This window comes from Erpetoichthys calabaricus, chromosome 12 (genome assembly GCF_900747795.2).
Source record: "Erpetoichthys calabaricus chromosome 12, fErpCal1.3, whole genome shotgun sequence".
NCBI classification, from domain to species: Eukaryota; Metazoa; Chordata; class Cladistia; order Polypteriformes; family Polypteridae; genus Erpetoichthys; species Erpetoichthys calabaricus.
The window spans coordinates 53,118,999-53,131,750 of record NC_041405.2 but is presented as its reverse complement, the minus strand read 5'-3'; the positions used below and the strand labels follow the sequence as shown (position 1 = coordinate 53,131,750).

Sequence of the window (12,752 nt, the reverse complement as noted above, 5' to 3'; positions counted from 1 at the left end):
ATTATAATGTTACCACCTACAGATACTGGGGCTGTGAGGTTGTTTTTGGTGTAACGCTGAGTATGTGTTTATTCACTCAATGCATAACTGACATGCTCATTTCTATATGAATACTGAAGTTAAGTAACTTTTCGCTGTCCTTGCTTACCACATGTGTTACTTTTCTGGGGATGAAGTTCTTTTAACTTAACCAGTACAACTTCAAACAGCAGTAGCAGTGAGCTGATGTTATTGAGGTTCATGACGCCTGCTGATGACGGCGGCAAGTGCTGAATATGACTCTGCTGCTATTTCATGAATATGGCAGGGGGATTTGTTTTGCCACCAGGAATGGCTATCAGATGTGTAAAAGAGGAAAGAAAATGTACAAAATATACAAGTTGAAATAACCAAGGCTGTGGAGTTGGTAGGTAAATCCTCCAACTCCGACTCCTTAATGTCTGGTACTTCTGACTCTGACTCCTCTGTATTTAATATGCTAATGTATTTTGCATGTTAATTGAAGGAAGGCAACATACATGTCATTTAACCACAAAACTACTGGCTAGGAAGCTGACTCTCTACTGTACTGGCCAGGTAAACTAAAGACAAGAACCCCTGAACACACATCAGGCCATAGCACACACCTCCACCTACATCATTACACTTGTTTACACTCAAATGAACTTGTTAAACACATTATATCTGAAATAAAATGAAAACACTTTTTGTAATGTACCATAATCCAAATTACAATATGTGAATGTGAGGTTGTATAATAGCTCAGCTGAGCTTCACACTAGTAGTAACACAACTATGCACTGGGCTTTGTTCTTACATCAGATAAGTACTTAATTATCACTATTGTTTGTGAAATGGGACATTTGAACTTGCTGTATTTTTTTTTCATTACAATTTAAATTTATTAGGAGTCGGAGTCAGTACATTTTGCCGACTCCGACTCCAGGTACCCAAAATAGTCCGACTCTGACTCCACAGCCCTGGAAATAACCGATCTCAAGGTGAGTATGAAAGAGTAAATTCATCAGTAATTGAAGTTGCACAAGAAGTTTCCTCTGTTCTAAGTAAGACAATTTCAACAATTCTCCAATGCTTTTTAAATGAGAATTTTTAATTTTTCAAAAATGTGTACAGCGCATTCTATTTATGATATCGCAATGAAAACTGAACTTTACTGACAAACTTCCTAAAGGAGTAACTTTACCAGATTTCAATGAAATTGGTCCACAGGGAGCCATGTTATTTCAAGTGGACAGACAGACAAATCTGACAATGATAGTTCATGTTTTTTCCCTTTTTTATGATGCACATAAAAACTAATCACAATGCAGTTAAGTTTATATTGAGCTTATATTAAAAAAATCATTCAGCATACAATTCACGTCAGGCAAAGCACATTTGAAATTTGTCAGAATGAGTTTTGCTACTGTGGTTAGGATGCTTCCTGTCTCCTTTCTCTTCTCTCTATTCTGTCTCTGTCTCTATCTCTGTTAGCTGAGGTGGTACTGCGGTTCTTAGTGTCTTCAGGAAGTTTGTAAGATTATGGAGAGCAGCCATCCAAAAGTCTCTGAGTTAACTAGATCAGCAGTTGCGGTGTTCTGGCTTGTCTGGGGTCTTGCAGTTGTGGGATTCCTAATGGCAGGCTGTGGTGAAGCTTTTTTTAACTTTAAGATTCCAGGCAGTGTTTAACAAGGAGCTTCTTCCCTTTTTGTTAGAAATCTCTGGAAACAAAACACATCCTCTGCATTTCTCCTGGCAGAGCTCAAGAAATATTTTTTAGAGATTGATTCAGCAGAAATGTGAAAACAAATGGCGAAAATGTATTAAATGTACAATATATACAAAAGAAACCTAACAGTAAGTAGAAATGAAATGCAACATTTATTTGCAGTAATAATATTTCATGAGGAGGATTATGTATGTGAGTGGCAAGCTTATTGAATACGCAGCCCACAATGATGTGTGGAGTACTGACTTTACTTCATGGCTGCCTACAGTACCAAAGCCATTAGGAACAGACTGTACTCTGTCTCGACCTCTTTATCAATACACCCCCATTACTGCAGAATCATCCGAGAGTCAATTTTGATCGAATCCAATCAGTCATAAGGCAATAGCATCACATCCACCAGTCGACACAGAGTTCTCTCGGTATTTTTTCATTACTTGATGCGAATTTCCTTATAGCCAGAGGTGATTATTTTGTTGTTTGTGTCTTCTTCTATGTTCATGTTTTTCCTTTAATGGCAGTGCAGTAATTTACTTTAATAATAACTTTAATTGTTTAGATAACATGGCATGCTGAGGTTCGGTTTCCACCTGCGTGATTTTTCTTTTGCTTCTTGTAAAATATTATAGCAGCTTTATCTAGTGACCGCACCCAGCCTCCCCAAAGTTTCACTGCTCGGCCGTCATCTGCAGCCATTTTGAATCAGGAGGACTTGTTCTGCATACAAGCATCTTATTCTCAGGCCATACCCGGCTGTGCTGTCAGTTTGGATTCCCAGTTATTCACAGGCGTTGCTTTATTTGCTTTCTGTTTTTCTTTCTACCTTTCTCCATTACTTAATCCTGTTGCTGTTTGTTGACCGATCTCGGAAGACTTTTCATCTGTGTCTCCAGTACATCGTCACCTGCTCCTCTCCTGATTCTTCTTGATCAGCTGGTATTCTGGTGATTTTGTTTTGTTTTATCCAGCCATCTTGTGCTTTTACTATTGCAGATTTCTAAATCTGTCTATCAATAATATCACTAGACAATGTCTTGGTCACCTGAAGGCCTTTTTATTGTTTTAGATTTGGTTGACACCTTTATCCAAGGTGATTTAGAAGATTCAGAAATGTTACAATATATAACATAGTATTTGGTAACACTTTAGGTACATGAAAAATGCACCTATTACTTACGGACTCTTATGTAATAAGACCTTGACGTAACTCCTGTGGGTCTTCATAACACTTACAAAGCATCAATAAAGTGTTTATTCATCGTCTGCAATGTGACTGACTGACAAACGTCACTTTGGTGTGGTCTGAGGGGGCTTAACTGGGACACATTTCTCTTTATAAGTCCTGTGAATCCTTCATTTCAACTAGCAATTGTACCCTTCATGTCAATATGGTGAATAGCCCATCCATGGATGTATTATAAGTGTTAGGAAGACCAAAAGAAGTCTCTGTTGAGATCTTGCTACATATGAGTAATTGATGTATTTTTTCAGTGTCTTATCTAAACTGTTACCATTTTTATTTTTATTTTTTTACATTTGGAGCATTGGCAGGTTAAGCGATTTGCTCAGGGTCACACAGTGTGGAAAATCCAGGAACTGAATTTACAAAATTGTCTTGATGTTCTGACATGTTGTCATGTGAACCATAGCTTACTTACTTAATTTAAATATGACACACTTTTTTATTCAATTTCCATTTATGCGAATCAACCTTACAGGCTCATCATTGGGGTGAGAGTAGAAGGTAAAGTAAACTTGAAAAAAGTGACCACAGAGACCATGACCAGACTGGGGTTTACACCAGTACTGCACCCCTGGGCCTAAGCAGCAGCCATATCACCTTCACTGCAGAAGTGGTCATCCACCTGAAGCTAAGCCTGTTTAGGCCCACCCAGTAGTTGGATGGGAGACCATCTAGGAAAAGCTTGGGTTGCTGCTGGAAGAGGTGTTGGTGAGGTCTGAAAGTGGATCCCAATGCCCCAGTGCAGTGACGGGGACATGGTGCTGTAAAAATGGTACCGTCACTCAGATGAGACATAAAACTGAGGTCCTGATTCTCCGTAGTCGTTAAAGATCCCTGGGCATCCTTCATAAAGAGCAGGGTGTACCTTCATGTCCTGGCTAAATTGCCCACCATGGCCTAGTCATTTTGGCCCCCTGATCATCCCCTTCCCCTGATTGGCTATCTCTCTGTCTCTCTCTCTCTCACCACTTCACCACCTAATAGCTAATGTGTGGTGACAGTATTGGTGCCAAAATGGCTGCATTGCATCATGCAGGTGGATGCTACACATTAATGGTGGTTGAAGTGGCTTCCCACTCACTCTGAAAAGCACTTTGAGCAGTGAAAAAAGCAATATATAAATATAAAGAAGTATTCTTATTAAGCCTTCTTTGTTATTTTCTACGTAACACACGGCTTTCCTCGAGGTAGCCACTTTGTCACATGTATTTATGTACGGTTATTGTCTTCGACCCACAGATTAAAGGTCCATTCCTCATATCTTTAGCTGTGCTCACCGAGGCTGTGATCATTCAGTCCGATGCCATACCTCTGCTCAGAATGCTTTGCTGTTCAGCCTACAAAGCGGGTCTTCTTTTTATTGCCAGTTCAAAATCCTATGAAAGTGTACAGTAGGTATTGCCTTTCACCTTTAGACTTGTTTTCATTTTACTAGAAACAGCCAGTCAGCAAGAAATGAAAGCTACACACAACTCCAAATTTTTCGAAAGTCAATTTCCACTTTGCCTAAGCGCTGCCTGATAAGCTTAATCTCGATTGTTCAAAACAACGACACTCCCTTTGGCACGGACTAGTGCAGCAGGCTGCGTCTACCGCTCAAGTGTGATTTCCCAGACCAGGGAATTCTTCCTCTGCAGTTAATGTTTTCCAGATGCACAAGAGAGCTGAACTGACATTTTCAACTTATAGTAATGTATGCATTCATATAATGTTTTGGCATGCGGTGTTTTAGAAGGCTCAATGGACTTTGCAATGCTCCTTTTTGGGGAATCACAGCTGTGCTTTGGTGTAACTTGATATGTTTTGTTTTCCTCATGTTCAAGAATGTAGTGAAAATTCATGCGTATCTTGGATGGAATGAGGCATTTCTTGCATCACTACTCTATCTGTAGTCCAAGTTCATCCATGAATTGGCATTGTTTTGTGTCTTCTGAAAAAGCCTACATGTGTAGTATTTTGCCCAAAGTGGATAGACCAGTAGGCACTACAACACAAAATTCTCCTCATTGCCTGGTTGTCCCTTTTCATTTTTGTCCTGGGTTGATCACAGTTTTGACAACTGGGGACACTGGCTATAGTTTCACTCGCCGTTTCCCCTCTGCTGCTTTCCATTTTGATCTTTGTCCAGGACTAGAGGTGATTCACCTTCAGTTCTTTGGTCTTGGCTGGATGCACTTTCTGTCATCATGAAGCCTTGTATAAGTTCAATTGGCTGAAGGTTCAGTCATTGCCCAGACAACATTCTCTGTGCTCTGATGGATTTCGTGTAGATTAAGATGTAGGATATGGCCTACCTGCTTTTGACTGGACTGAACTGGACTGGATGCAGTTTCCCTCTTTTTTTAAGAGTGGATGCAGTTCATGTGTTTATCTGGTGCTGCATGGACTTTCTATTATCCTCTAGGATACACATGGTCTCCCTCTGCCTCTGCCCACAATCACAGTGTTAATCAGTCTGTGGTGCCAGTCACCAATCCGAGTCTAACTGAAGTTTCAGGTCATTCCTCTTGGCTGGACACAGCCGGTCAGTTTCCATTTTTTGCACTGACTACTTGTTACTCAGACTATACAGTCCACAGTCGTAGGTTGAATTCCCATTTCAGTGACAGTCCATGACTAGATGTGGTTCCACTTCTTACCTGAGATTGTCAGTGTTACAAACTGGGCTGATGTTTTTTGTGTCAATTTCCAGAACTGGATCTTCTCCTTTTTTTGCCGTGGACTGGTTGCAGGTTTGGTCATTGTCCAGGGTGGACCGAATTTCACACGTACCTTAAACTTTACTCAACTCCAGCCCTTGTCCAATACTAGACATGACTCCCGTCATCGCTTGATGTGTTCAGTCTTTGACTGAACGTAGCTTGATTTTTTTGTGCTCAAGGCTGAATTCAGTTTTTTTCTAACAATGGAGTAAAATTTACCTTTATTTAAACTCATTGTCCAGTAATGGACATGAGGTCAATCAGTGCACACCGATTCTTCTATTGTCCACAACTAAAGGGCATGCAGCTGAGAAAGGAAATATCTTTAGTCCTGAGCAGAGAAGGCTGCATGTGGACCTAATCCTGGCCTTCAGAGTTCTCAAAGGCTTCCATAAAGTTGATCCACCAGTCATTTCATTACTCAAACAGTGAATCATGCACTCAAGAACACCACTGGAAATTAAGGGAAATTGCATTTAAGACTGAAGCCATGAAGTACTGCTTAACACAAAGAGATGTGGCAACTGGAAACAAACTGCTAAGTCATGCAGCCACATGAACTGATGAAACAACGTTGCTAGTAAATGGGACTGGTGATAGGACTGATGGCCTCCTGTCACTTATCAAAGACTGTCACCCTCATTGCTGTTGTCATCTTAGTTCAGGTGCAGTCATGCCCTTTGGACCGTAACAGAATTTAGGCTCATTAAATTACCCACAAAGGATGGCAAATGTTAAGTTATAAATGAAAGACGATGCATGGTGAGCTATCAAGAAACAGTTGAGCACAAAATGAACAATGAAAATAGATGACAGTAATGCAGTCAGGTATGGAGTAATGAGATCTCCAGCTCCTGGACATTGCATGCTATCAGCATTAATGTTTATTGTAAATGCCGTAGGCTGGAGGGAGGCCGGCCAGGATTTCTTTAAATTACTGGGGTTACTTTTTATGGACTCATCACAATAACAGCACTGCTATTACTACTTTCTCATAATTAGTTGTCATTTCAGCTGTTCTCAGGGGTGGGCTGCAATTTCAGTTACCTTCTGTGATTACTTAATGAGCACCCCTCTTTGTTGACAGGTCAAAAGCCAAGGAGTGTCGGAAGAGCTCAAGTGCTTGAAGTTCCTCAACACCATTGAACGAGACACCACAGGCCAGTACAACTCTGACGAGTTGAAGGAGCTGTTTGGCAGTGAACCATGCATGAAGCTGGCTGATGGCATCAGGTCCTACATATCAAAGGTCAGTAGAAGGACTAACTATCTACATATTCCATCTGCAGGTCTTTGCTTTTTAAAATGCATGCATGATTAGCTGGTTTCCAAAGTGGCCATCAGTGCTCATTTCTTTAGCTAGCAGGTGGTGGTGCTCTTCTTCAGTCAGTCCTCAGGCTTAATAGGTCCTGTAAATGAAATCAACGGCAATAAGATTCATTGAGAGCTGATAATGGTTAGAAACCTGGGTAGAGTTGGGGCTGTGTCAGGTATTAGTGAGTCTGAACAAAACAGGGTTAGAAAAGGTGGAAAGGATGCTACTGACGCATTGGCACCTGCAAAGTTAAAGTGAATTGTGAAATTGAGGAAAAACACAAATTTGGTGCTTGTGCCACTAAGGAAGCAAGGGAATCCCCTTGATGAGAGCATATTGTAGGCCACGGCAGAGCTGTCTGACACAATGAGGCATCACCAAAATACACACATGGGACAAGACCTGTATTAGTTAGGGGCTCCAGCGAAGGATGAGGTAACAAAATGAAGTTTTTACGCTGTGCATTTAAAGCTTATGTTAGCATTCATTATCTCTGGCCTTCGATTACTGCCCAAACTGTGCCAAGAGTTACTTATCTGTGAATCTCAGTCTACATATTTGCAGCTCATGCTCCGAATCTCCTTCTGTGTACTTGAAGATTGGGTTACACACGAAGACATCTGACACTGCTTAATGGATCGTGTTACATATTTACAGAATTTAAGAAACAGTCTAACTTGATCTGTGTGCTTCTCTTCGTCCAGCAATTCACTTTCCCTACACAGAGTGGTGATTTTAGCAGTACAATATTGTAGGACATCACTTTTATTTTGGGGAGTGAAATGGAAGAATTGGTTGCTGTTGAAAAAAAAGATTTTCTCTTACCTCAGTGGTGTTGGAATTGGGGCACTAATGTGGGCATATAGATGCAAAATTGAAGAAACCTGTGGCTTGTTTTAGCCATTTGGCTCACAACAGGCTACATTATGCAGTTTGAATAGTCAAATCACTAAATCACCTCAGAGACTGACCCCCCCATCACAGCATTTCCCTCTACGCTGGCATAGACATGGGCATGTTCCTTTGACAGGACTTATAGGGTCTCAACTGAAGAGTTCAGAGGAACAGATGTTGTGAGAAACCAGGGACATCTTGTGTCTGTTTACTTCCTTCACAGCTCAGAAATCTCTGACACCCACCTGACTGAAGACCACATGGAAGGCCCCACCAATTTGTTGTAGAAGTCTTTGTCGGCAGTATGCTGTCTCACCCACCATTAAATGGAACATCTCCATTGGGAGTCCAACACATTGTCATTAATGAAACCAAGAATTAAAGAAGGACAGATAGATGGAGAGAAGGTTGGGAGCATGCACGGATACAGCACATTGCCGTACCCACCACACAACGAACCACCTCAGGACCCCAAATTAGGACCCAAGTGCAACTGTGCAACGGGTGACACCTCAGCACCACACTAGCTCAGATGGCTGGAGTGCCAATCCTGCCAACAATCCCCTAATTTGCCCTTGGTAGTTGGAGGAGGCCTGCTGGCAGGAAAGAATGCAGGTTAACGTCATACACGTGACGGAGCAATCAAGGACCTTTGCTCAAGGGCCTGATGGAGTGGAATCATTTCTGGGGTTTGCGGGATATGAACCAGCAACCTTCCAATTACCGGCACAGATCCCTAGCCTCAGAGCCTCCACTCCGCCCATACATAGATAGATAGATAATGAAAGGCACCATATTGATAGATAGATAGATAGAACTTCATTTTGTCTCAAGGGGACAATTTGGTTTTTTACAAAAGCAATTTCAATAAATAAAAACATAAATAAATAGATAAATAATTTATATCCACACACAATATGGTCTGAACACACACCAGAATGACTGAAAATGAAAAAGAAGTAAAAACATTTGCCTTGGCAGTCCCAGTCCCAGTCCCAGTGCGGCATTATGCAGATGTATTGCTGTTGGTGTAAAGGAGCCCCGTAGTGTTTCATACTTCTGCTGAATAATTAATTTGCTGAAAGTCCTCAGTGTTAGTGTGACAGAGAGAGGATGTGCAGCTTCGTTCATAATGGCTCTTAGTTTTGAGTCTTTGGATTACAATGAAATATTTATATTTATTTTTCTCAGTTACATCTAAAATGAATAAAAGTCCGTCAGTCATTTTCTAACCTGCTTAGTGCTGAACAGGGTCTATCCCAGTCAGCGCAGGGCACAAGGCGGGAACAAACCCAGGACAGGGTGCCAGTCCATCACAGGGCGAACACACACACACACCCCAAGGCCAATATAGCTTTGCCAGTTCACCTAACCAACATATCTTTGGACTGTGGGAGGAAACCAGTGCACTGAGAGGAAGCCCATACAGACAGTGGGAGAACATGCAAACTCCATGCAGGAAGGACCCCAGACACAAACGCTGGTCTCCTTTCTGCGAGGCAGCAGCATTGCTACCACAGTGCAAGCCCATGAATCAAAGTGTCAACTTCAAATAACATGTATAAGAATCAATAAATTAAAAGGTGAACTTGATTAACAATAATGTCAGATGACTGGTAGCACAGTCCACACCGCATCATATGCACAATTCCAAGATACAGTTCAGAAACGCGACACAATAGAACTCAGTAATACACCAAAAGAAGTCCGCTCATCTGTGACGTTTCTCATCATTGCGGTGTCGTTGTTGCGAGTCAAAGTCCGGTCACTGAGGTCAAATGCCCGAGGAGTCCATAGCAGCTGACATTCTTCACCCTTTTCCTGAAGTCTACAATGGGTCCTTCTGTCCAAGATCATTGCATTGAATGAGCACCACAGAGAGTGGATTTCGTAAATGTCTCCTGTCATTTTATCCTTTCTGATTTCACACTCGGTAATGGTAGGCAGTGAAGTCTTCATCAGACTTTGTTAAAACAAAATGCCGCCTTTCCCCTCCTTTTAGAGGACAGTAGCCCTTTGTCTCTGTGGGAATCCAAGTGTTGCAAGTCCGCTCTCTGTGTGTCCAAATCCGAGGATAGCCGATCAGAAGTGGACACCACACATGCTGTTTGCTCATCTGGTACAAGACACAAAGTGACCAAAGCTAAGAACAGGGTGTAATGGCGGAGTAGCACATCTTGCTTCTTGTAATCAGTACAGATTACGTGAAGATAGCACAGAGATGGAAGAGAGTCCATTTTAAATGCATTGGTAAATATGTGCGTCATCAGCCCAGATTTGAAAGTTGAGGTCAAATGAAATTCACGTAGAGAAGTATACAGGGAGTGCTCTGTTTTCTGTTCTTTTGAACATTTGCCCTTTTTTTCTTGTCAATTTAACCTTTATTTCATTAAATGTGATGATGCTCCCCTTCGGGTGACCAGAGGGCTTCATAATAGAAAGACATTTCAAGTTGAGAAGGGTTTTAGATGAAATCATTAATAAAAGGGCACACTGGTGTTCTCAAGGGTAAATCAGGGGGCATTTTCATGTCATGACTCCCAGAGAGCGGAGGCAGACAAGGCCAAGAAACACAAATGGGGGGAATGTTCCTTCGAGGCCCAGCTCTTTACGACTTGCTCCTTTGTCCGATTGTCATAGGATCAGCACTGAGTGCAAAGGAGAATTCCAAGGAAGGAAGTAAAAAAAAAAAAAAAGGAGGGGGATTTAATTTTTATGTGCCCACAGGACTTTGAGCAGGTCATAGCATTCCTTGTGTATTAACATGTCTGGATGTCACAGATGTTTTAGATAAAACACCAGGGTGCTCATTTTGAATTTCCATGTCTGGCTCCTGGCACTTGGTAAAAGATCTTTTTTTATTTTGTTTGCTTCCTCTTTAATGTTGCAAATTTCTTCATAAAAACTTTGTGAGAGTGCCAGGACCCGGAGGTGGAAGGATGTTACAGCAGCTTTACCGGGAGCAGCACCCGGGATGAACTCGGGAACTGGAAAGGTCAGCACAATGGCTGACTGCCTGCTATGGGCAGAGGGTCCCCCCGTACACCAGTATAGATGCCCACAGGACAGCATGGTAGTTGTGGTCCTATGGGCCTGCCCTGTCAGGGCTGCCAGGTAGAGCACTTGGATAGTGATGATACAAGAACTGTGGTGGTCCTACCTGAACCGGAACTGCTTCTCGGGGGCAATAAATTAAGCACCAGAAGTACTCCTAGATCTGGAGATACAAAAGAACCCTCCACTCAAGTTGGGGTCGGGTAGGGAGGAAGGACAAAGCTTGACTGGTAGGAGTGGAGATGGAGAAAAAGGAAGTGAAGAAAAAAAATAAGGCAGAGAGTTGTGCTGCTTTTTGAACAAAAGACGTCTGTATGAAGGAACTGTTTAAAATAAAAGCACTTTAGCTGAACTGGGACTGTTGTGGTGCAATTGTGTCTGGGGGCTTAGTGGTGCCCCCTACAGGCCTCGCTGACACCCATTAACTGAATTTCATTTATGTGCTTTTTTTTAGGTGACTGAAAATATTATCAGAAAGCAGGCACTTCAAGGTAAGACAGCTTTAAGATATGGATGTGCAACAAATGGCCGGCTTACCTCAGTTATAAATGAGTGCCTGAATCTGAGAGAACGGAGATACTTCTGAGTGTTAGTGGTGTCGTAATGAAGGGGCTGAGACTTCAGAGAGGTGAATAAAACCGGAGTGTCAAAGGCCGGCCGTCTAATCCTGCCCACGTAATTACTCCGAAATAACATCAAGTCGAGTTTTCAATGTCCCTAAAGTCCTACTGTATACCACACTTATTCCATGTATCTATGGATAAGACTTTATTTGTCCCAAGGGGATAATTTGGCTTTTTTTGCAGAAGCTCTTTAAATAAGAAATGCATAAATAGATAGATGTGGGCGGCACGGTGGTGCAGTGAGTAGCGCTGCTGCCTCGCAGTTAGGAGACCTGGGTTCGCTTCCCGGGTCCTGCCTGCGTGGAGTTTGCATGTTCTCCCCGTGTCTGCGTGGGTTTCCTCCGGGCACTCCAGTTTCCTCCCACAGTCCAAAGACATGCAGGTTAGGTGGATTGGTGATTCTAAATTGGCCCTAGTGTGTGCTTGGTGTGTGGGTGGGTATGTGTGTGTCCTGCGGTGGGTTGGCACCCTGCCCGGGATTGGTTCCTGCCTTGTGCCCTGTGTTGGCTGGGATTGGCTCCAGCAGACCCCCGTGAACCTGTGTTCGGATTCAGCGGGTTGGAAAATGGATGGATGGATAAATAGATAGATACATAAATAAATATATATATAAAAACACAAACTGTGGTCTGAAAAGAATGACATAAAGGTTGAAATTTTAAAAGGAAAGAAAACTTGGTGGTCACGGTCACAGTGAGGTATCACTGGCATATTGCTGTTGGTATAAAGGAGCCTCAGCAGCGTTTCCTCACACACGTCTGCTCAGAGTCGCCCCTTCCTATGCGCTGATCTCACGCTGTGTGTGGGGCCCGCGATCACAGGACTGACCCCTGTTGGGGGTTTGCAGACCTTTGACATTCAGCCAGTTGGATTGCACATTTTTCTCAAGTGGTTTACTTGACTTGAGTCAGGTGACTCTTCTTACATCCCTAGTTTTAACCATAGTGTACACCGACAACCTCCTCAACAGAGCAGTGCTCTGGGGGTCTGCAGCTTGACTCTGTTGGGGTATTTGCTGTTTCATGAATTGTCATATTAACGCCACTGGCAGTCACCTGTTGTAATTATTTTCCATTACGGAGCAGAGAGATGGCTTCAAGTCAACACCAATCAGGAGCACAGAAAAGAAAAGAAAGAAAAAAAAACAAAAGCATGAAGAAGCAGCCTGTGCCGCACTTGAAGTTTGTGTTTA

The 12,752-nt window shown here is 42.4% G+C and overlaps 1 protein-coding gene across 1 annotated transcript in view; it reads left to right on the top strand.

The window, feature by feature from the left end:
- tnfsf10l (TNF superfamily member 10, like) overlaps positions 1–12,752 on the top strand; it is a 47,548-nt gene that overhangs the window by 20,676 nt on the left and 14,120 nt on the right. Inside the window, exons 2-3 of the mRNA XM_028815526.2 lie at positions 6,762–6,923; positions 11,392–11,428. Of these exons, the coding sequence (XP_028671359.2) occupies positions 6,762–6,923; positions 11,392–11,428 (199 nt within the window). The remainder of the gene's footprint in view (positions 1–6,761; positions 6,924–11,391; positions 11,429–12,752) is intronic.